This window comes from Idiotropiscis lumnitzeri, chromosome 4 (genome assembly GCF_059441095.1).
Source record: "Idiotropiscis lumnitzeri isolate Australia: NSW breed Sydney's pygmy pipehorse chromosome 4, RoL_Ilum_1.0, whole genome shotgun sequence".
In the NCBI taxonomy this organism is placed as follows: domain Eukaryota; kingdom Metazoa; phylum Chordata; class Actinopteri; order Syngnathiformes; family Syngnathidae; genus Idiotropiscis; species Idiotropiscis lumnitzeri.
This window is the reverse complement of record NC_142394.1, coordinates 26186081-26194318: the sequence shown is the minus strand read 5'-3', so window position 1 is coordinate 26194318 and position 8238 is coordinate 26186081. Positions and strand designations below refer to the sequence as shown.

Below are 8238 nucleotides of genomic sequence, written 5' to 3'. Positions count from 1 at the left end.
TGTGTAATTGGCACGGAGTCCTCAAATCACCTCTGATGGTGTTTCATACCGGCGGAGCAGCCAGGACACCTGGTGTTTGCGTGGCGAGAGCGCGTGTATTTGACCCCGACACACAGTAACGAGTTGCTGATCGTAGCACCTGTTGTTGCCACGGAGACCCTGGAGGCCACCTGCGCACACATCGACATGTCTCCCGTCACCCGAGGACATTTGCATACTTTACGAGAGGAGGTAAAAGGACACGACGCAGGAGGGCCGGCCGTGCAAGAGCCGGAAAGAAGCAAAAGGAATGTCTGGAGATGTCTTGATGGGAACAACGTGAGCGTCCGAGGTAAGCGCCATTCGGGTGGCTCGCGTGAGACTCGTTTGGTCTTTTTTTTGCTTGATTTGGAGACATTTTCAAAGGAACGTGCTGCTTTTTGGGCTTTGTGTTTTCTGGCGCAGTTCACCCGATTATTGAGTCAGAGTGAACTTTAACTCGCCAGCTTGCTTGTTAATCATTTACGCGGCGAACATGATCAGGAGTAGGAGTTGGTGGATTATCTATTGGTAAATAAATTTATATATATATATATATATATATATATATATATATATAAATATACATAAAATAAATAAATAAATATATATACATTTCAGAAAATAACAACTTGCTCCGGTTTACCACTGGGCCTTGCGGTGCTTATGAGCAGAACTAAAATTGAGAATTGGTGGTAAAGATGACTCTGTTTAGAACGTATTCAAGGGTCAAAGAAAGCTATTAGAGCAGTCTATGAATTAATATTTACTTTATATTTGGTGATTTTACATTAATTCCAAGATAATTTATAAGTAAAAATCTGTTACAAGCTTCACAGAAATACAGTTGAAAAATGTGATTAATCGCAATTAATTACGGAATTATTTTTTGCGACTAATTGTTAAAAAAAAAAAAAAATGTAATTGCTTTATTTATTTTTTGTTAACTAAGACTCGGTGGAATCGAGCAGTAATGTATTTTTTTTTACACGGAAAGAAGTGTCGTGTTTTGCGACGCAACGACAATGCAAGTCACACACTCCTGTTGTCCCTTGTCACTTGAGTCCCCCGGAGGATAGAAAAACATGCGCACAGACAACACGCGAACAATACAAAAGCCATTGGCGCTGTAGGCTAGCCGAGCGCTAATTTGCCCATTTGGGAGCGAAGAGTGTCACGAGGCTAAATGACGGTAAATAAAACATTGGCCGGCTTTGCTGTAAATAATGGAAGCGCACCGAGGGGAAGTGACTGCAGGAAAAGGAAATGGAGCGTTAAGCGCTAGCGCGCTCGCCGTGGGCCAAAGAAAAACAGCTCAGCCCCACCGGCTGCACCTTGCGTCACTGTTCTCTCGCATTTGAATTATGGGACAAAATCTTTGACCTGGGAACAAAAGAAAAAAATTCAAATAATAAACGATGATGTGAAAGAAAAGGTTCATAATTCTTGGGTAAAGTGTTCCCAGCCAAAAGTGTTAATGTTACATTTCAAATATAGAAAAAAAAAAAGCTTCTGCAGTATAGATATATTTTTTTTATTTTTTTAAGTGGAGACACTTCACATAGTTGGATTATTGACAGTAGAAGCTTTGGAAAAAATAAGCGCAGGTCATTGATTTAATCATAAAAAATACGGTCGAATTCACTTTTCTGCAATGGTGGCCTTCTCTGCTGGCCTAACATAACCAGAAATCATTTATGATAAAAAAAATAAAATAAATTGCGATAACCAATCAGATCACGAGTTGGTGACAGTAAGGCCTTCTCGCAGGCCGCACGTTGAAGTTGTCGAACATGATCATCGTTTATGCGTCTTACTTGGCGACCGTTTGAAAATCGTAAATATATTCTTGCTTATTTAAACCGCAATGGCCGAAGGAGGCAAACGTGTGGATTTAATTGCAGATACACCTTTGAAGACAAGCTCGCTTTCGTGAGCCGAGCTTGTTCGTAAGTGTTTCTGCATATTATTTCTCCAGCTGTGATGTCATATATGCCGGTATTATGAGGGCTATTTTATTCAAGACAACCCAAGTCGGACTTCACTGAAGGCCCAAGAGTGAAACGCTCAACTTGCCGCCACGCAAATGCAACTCAAATAATTTGTCGAGTGAACTACCACAACGATACTTTTTCGTAGCATCTACAAATCAAACGAGGCGTTTAATTAAAGCTCTTGCGAGGACGATGCCAAGCGGAACCTCCCCGTTTTGCTCAACGTAGGTGATAATAATAATTCCGGGAGCAGGTGCTGCCCCGTAAGCCCCGAAAGCCTGAGGAAGTGAATGATTAGTGGCAAGCCCACAGCCCCTCAGCCCAAGATGCGGCGCTGCTCTGTATTAAAAACCAAACTCCGGCTTTTATCCCCTGCAGGGTTTATTAAGTGGACCGGTTGCCATAGAGACGTGTTGGCAGGATATTGCCGGGATAAGGTGTAATGGGTCTCCTGACGCAGTTCGCTCTGCTCCTGTGGAAGAACTTCACTCTCCGGAAGAGACAAAAGGTAACCCCCCGCACCGCTGACCAGCGTCTTCTTTGTTTCATTTTTGCAAATTCAACATCGCCGTTGCATTTTGTTCGACGAGTGGATCCGCCCCTTCGTCGCCCCCCGCTGGGGACAAGAACAATCTCACCTTAATGCCGAGCAATTGAGAGTGTCACCTTTCATTTTGGGACATCTCGTTTGTGTGCGAATGATGTCACATCGTCGACTTTGACGTCCTAACCAAGTCTCTCTTTGGCTTAATGAACAGAGACGAGGAACGGCGAAGAGTTTGCTTTGAAGGGCACGCTCTCTTTGCGGTTCTCGGAAACTTTGAATGAAGACAGCGGAACCTCTTGACCTGTCATTAGTTCAAATGTGCTCTTGATTATTTTCGTCGAAAAAAAGGACGATTTGATTCATTTGATCTGACGTTTTGAGCGATAACTGGTTCATTTTTGAGAGGTGGGACACGACACGGTTGAGAAAATGGCAGCGTATATTTTGGTAATTTGGCGACAAAACCGTATTGACCGGACTATAAGACGCTGCTTTTTTCCTCGATTTTGAACCATGCGGCGAATACAATGTTGCGGCTTTTCTGTTGATTTTTCTTCAGAAAATATGCTAAAAAAATCTCGATTTTGTTTTTTGTTTGGTTTTTTTTTGGGTCTGTTCTGTTGTTACTGTGTTAAAAGGCACTTTTTTAAACAATTTGTTTATGCACCTTTATATGCATTCACAGTACAAAATTGCACAACTAATTTTTTTTCTACATCGATTTTTTTATTTTATTTAATTTTTTTTGCTGCGGCTTATATGTAGTTGTGCATTATAGTCCAGAAAATAATACGGTAGTTCATATAAAAATATTCCTCAGAGAACGTTTCGATAAGACATGACACACCATGTGCACTGTGCCCTCGTCTAGTCACATGATCAACCGGCGTCATATTAAAAGTTTTATGACCACTCTATCATCATCACAATTGGATAAGAGGTCACGCACCGCTGGGAGATAACGTGGCGTATTCCAGAGAAAACCGTCGGGGTCATTTGTCGACTCCGCCGTCTTCTTTTGGGTGTTCTGTCTTTTCCTTTTGTAACCTTGCCAGTCAGCGGGAGTCACGGCCGCCCACTCGTTTCAGAAGAGGGCCCGAGCGCAGCGGTGCACCCGTTGCCGGCGTAGAACAAAAGTCGTCTTTGCCAGGAGGAACCTTTCATTCATTTCCTTACTTTGTCAGAATAACTTCAGGTGAAATTAAATTGCGATTTTACGACTTTGTATGGAGGGGAAGGCGGGATGCATCCGGAAGAAATACGCCGCGATTTCTTCCGTCACGGATGGGGACGGGATACGGTGCGCCGAATGTCGGGTATTTGTGCGACGTCAACATGAAAAACGACTATTAGATGAAACCAGTGGGAGTTGGCAAGGACAACAGTGCTTGCGGAGGGCTTGTAGAGGTTAATGACCAATTATATGAATGCCTCGCCAAGCATTTTAACATTTTATAACAGGCACGGCGCTGATTTTATGGTCCGCTCTTTCACATAATTTCAAAGGAGGAGATTATCTCTTCACAAAGGCACGGGTGTCCAGTTGCAAATTCCCGCAGACATTGAGGAAGTCCATATAACATATTCCGCCTGCCTGCCTGCCGTTTCTTTTTGCAATTTCCAGTATCTAGCGAGATGCCTCGTCTGTAAATCAGTGAACTAGAAAGGCGGCCAGTCGAGCGCGGCAGACCTCCGCCAAGGTGGAAAGATTGCGGTCTGCATGTCACAACCGTTTAAATGCACTTGGGTTGTTCAGATTGGCACATGTTGGAATAAATAAATAAATAAAAAGTGTTCCTGAAGAATGATGATGTCAAAGTCTCGCGGGGTAACGCTGTCACGTAACGATGACTGTGTGAATTTTTTAAGTTTATGATTGGAGGTTGACATTTGGGTCGGAGTTGGGGTGACGAGGGGACATTCCTCATCATAGCTTCTCAGTTATTTTCTGTTACGCCCCCAAGCAAGAAGATAACAATTTACGCCCCCCACCACCCACTCGCCGCCGCAACTCCAAATAATGGCATTTTTGTTGCAAAAAAAAAAAATCATATAGTTAATGCAATGAGAGTGCCACTGCCAACTAGTGGAGTGGATGTGCAATTACACTTTATTGAAGTATGGCGGTAAAAAAAAAAAAAAAAAGCATGTTCCCCAGGGTCACACGCGCCCCCCTCGGCATCCCCCCCCAGGAGGGCCCGCCCCACTATTTGAGCGATGCAAAGATAGCCTTCCAAATCTTTCCCGCAGGTGCGATTGGTTGTGGAAATCGTTTGGCCTTTATTCCTCTTTTTCATCCTGGTGGGGGTGCGCTTCACCAACCAGCCGACCAACAAAGGCCAATGTAAGTTGAAAATCATCCGCTGATCGGGACCCGCATCGTCTACGAGGTCTAAAAGCGGACCCTCGATGTTTGTCTAGGCCACTATCCGAATAAAGCCATGCCATCGGCCGGGGTGCTTCCTTGGATTCAAGGTCTGGTGTGCAACATGGACAATCCCTGTCGGAGTCATCCGACGGACGGGGAGGCGCCGGGACAAGTCAACAACTTCAACAACTCAATGTAGTTCTTTAAAACGCCGTACGGTGAGCGCCGGAAAAGAATGCGGTCAAGCTAACGTGACGATCTCGTCCGATTAGAATTTCCAGGGCGCTGATTGAGCTGCAAAGCCTCCTGGTGAACGAATCCATCGTCGGCGACGCCCGACGACTGACTGACGACGTCACCCGATGGGCCGCGGTCATGTCGCGAGCTGACGCACGGAACGGTAGGAGCTTTTTCAATGTCAAGTGAGATAATCGCGTGTAAAACGAGTCACGGAAAAAAGCGCCACAATTCCGTCTCTTACATCTTTGTCAAGTATTCGCCACCAAGGAAAAAGTATCGCTGTTGTTCGGATGACACCTCGGAGGATTTGTTGTTCTCCTTTCTCCCTCAAAAACAACGAGGCGTGATTATTTACGACGCCATTTTGCATGCAGACTGACAGATCATTTGTCTTGATAAGTTGCTACTTTGCATTAGGGCCAGTTGGCGCGACGATATTCAGATTTTTGCCCCCCCCCTCCTCTGTTCTCCGCCACACCCCGCGCTATCTAATTTGCAAATAGGCAAAAGACGGGAGGCGTGCCACCGCCCGTACAACAAACAATCGGTGAGCGACATTTGCATTTCGGGGGTCACCGGCTTGTAATATACAAGATTAAATCCATCAAAGATCCGAGCAGGAGCATAATTAATGGAACGCGTCGTCTGAGGTGAGACGACAAAAAAGGTCGTTAGCAAGAACAAACGACGAAGTTTTGGACGGCAAAGATAGTTGAGGAAAGGAAGTACAATACTCCCCCACGTATTCACAAATTCGTCTATTTGCGTTTGTGGTCATAATGGTTGCCCGTTGCGTTCAAGGACAACCGGTTCAACTGACGACGATCCTGAGAGATGACGAAACGTTCTCGACATACTTGAGAGAGAATTTGTCTATACCGCTCACGGTGGTCGAGAGCCTCTTGGCTGCCAAGATTTCTTTCAACCAGGTGGGTCTGACTGTTAAAATGGCGTCCGTTGGAATGTTCGTCAAATGACTTGGAAATGCCCTTTTCCCAACGCAAGATCGCAGTCCCTGCGTCCAAGAGCTTCCCGTGTGACAGAAAAGAGCTGGACCGGTACGTCCAGTTTCGCAGCACGTTGGACAGGGAGGCCTTCCGGAACGCCAGCTGCTCCCTGGGCCCTCAGCAGCTCAGCGACAGCCAGCGAGTGCTCCTGCAAAATTTGGACCCAAGCAAAGTCTTGGCTCAGGTCAGACTTGTTTTGAATTGGTTGAAAGAAACTTTCAGGGGAAAAAAGGCCTTCTTGCCAATGCTTAGATCGACGTTTGACATATTTTGGGTGAGGTAACAATTTTTATGTGGGGGTATGGTTAGGTCAGGGGTTATGGCTAATGATAGCGTTAGCGTAGCATGAGATTAAGCGGTTATTGTTCTCGAAAATTTGAGATTATGGTTGGCGGGAGGGCTGAACCAGTTTAGGAAACAAAATTGTATTGCGATATTTCTCAAAGATATTGCGATTTCCGATTAATTTGCAGTGACATTTACAAACATGACAGAAAATAACACTAAAGAAGACTGAAAGATTGAGCTAATGCCACGAGATCGACCCACACTCCCTTCGACGTGATGGGCTCCGCTGGGTTAAGGTTTGAGGGGAAAAGCGGGTTTTAAATGTGGTGTAGAGCGTCACAGTTAGTCTTGGCGGAAGATTTTTTTTTCCTGTTAGACCAAAAGGTTTGTGTTTTTAAGTTAGTGTCATGGAAGTGTTCAAATAAGATAACCGCTGTAAATATTACGAAAAGGTCAAAGCGATAGAACCGCCGTCGTGCTGTCGATGATGCATTGCTTGAAGTATATTACATTTTTCAGATGCTTTTTTTTTTTTTCTCTTCTTAAAGCCGGCGCTTCATTTTCCGGCTCACCTCTGTGTCTCCCCATGATGTTATTAAAATACATGCCATCACCAGAAATATTTATTAGAACCGATGTTCTCTTGAATTCTTTTGAAATCCCAGAGCTCCCGCTGGGATTATGCAAGCCCGTACTTTTTCTTTTGAGTTTATCTTGGAGGGGAAAATATATGGCCCAGCAAATCCAATAAATAAGTGATAAGGCGAAGAAGTTTGTAGGGGAGATTATTTGAACAATTTCAGCCCACAGGCGCAGTAAAAGAAAAGCCTCGGACAAAATAGGGCGCAGCAAAAAAAAAAAAAGCTCCCGGGTGCCGTCAGCAAATGGATGGAAGAGAACATCAAGCCATCGCACTTAAAGGCCCACATGCGGAATGACGGCGATAACGACAACAACGTGAATGAAAGGACAACGGCCGTGAGTCCGTTTATCACGGCTGGCCTGCCTCAACTGTGCGGACTTAGCTTATCAAATTGCCTTCCTTTTTTTTTTCGAACATTCTTTCTTCCTCAGTTTTTTTTTTTTAATTGCATGCTGGGTTTAACAGCTGAAGGTTTCCAACCCCGACTTGTAATAATGTGGCCATGTGAGAGTTTACACGCCTTCGAATGTCCACCGTTGTGCGTGCTTACTTGTGAGGACATTTATTGGAAGCTTGTTGACTTACTCGGGTGTGGACGGATATTGTTAGAACGATTGCGATTTATGAGGGTGTGTCCTTCTAATGCTGTGTACCTTTTGAGATACAGTTCGAGCTCAGGTTACGACGTACTCGACCTGCGATGGTTCGATTTTACGACGGCCGTGCCTCGTCCCACATTTTAGGTTCACACTGCAGGAAAATGCGACCCAGATCGGATTTTGCATCTGATTGGTTTTTTTTTTTGGGCAGGATTTTTTTTTTTTTTTTTTTCAAATCCGACTTGAGCCACTTTCATATGTGGTACTCGAGTCCATACGTATGGGATTTTCACGGGAATGTGAGCACATCCTGAACGGCCAGGTCGACATCATCCGGAGCCCAAAATTTAATCCCACTTGAAACATGAAGCATAAATTGAACATTTATGGTGATGGTAATAATTCAGCCGCTATTATTTCATGCACGTCAATGATGTGACGTCTTTATGAATTGAGATAGAAAAGCCTCATCATAATTCCCAAATAATGTATTTCTACCTCCTATCGAATCGCTCCTTTGTAGGAATGCCCCGA

The 8238-nt window shown here is 44.5% G+C and overlaps 1 protein-coding gene across 1 annotated transcript in view; it reads left to right on the top strand.

Moving 5' to 3' along the window:
• Window positions 1–165: 165 nt before the first annotated feature.
• Window positions 166–8238, top strand: part of LOC148338881 (phospholipid-transporting ATPase ABCA1) — a 63170-nt gene continuing 55097 nt past the window's right edge. The window contains exons 1-7 of the mRNA XM_088292578.1: window positions 166–331; window positions 2391–2520; window positions 4810–4903; window positions 4981–5122; window positions 5200–5327; window positions 5969–6096; window positions 6173–6358. Of these exons, the coding sequence (XP_088148704.1) occupies window positions 2455–2520; window positions 4810–4903; window positions 4981–5122; window positions 5200–5327; window positions 5969–6096; window positions 6173–6358 (744 nt within the window). The 5' untranslated portion in view covers window positions 166–331; window positions 2391–2454. The remainder of the gene's footprint in view (window positions 332–2390; window positions 2521–4809; window positions 4904–4980; window positions 5123–5199; window positions 5328–5968; window positions 6097–6172; window positions 6359–8238) is intronic.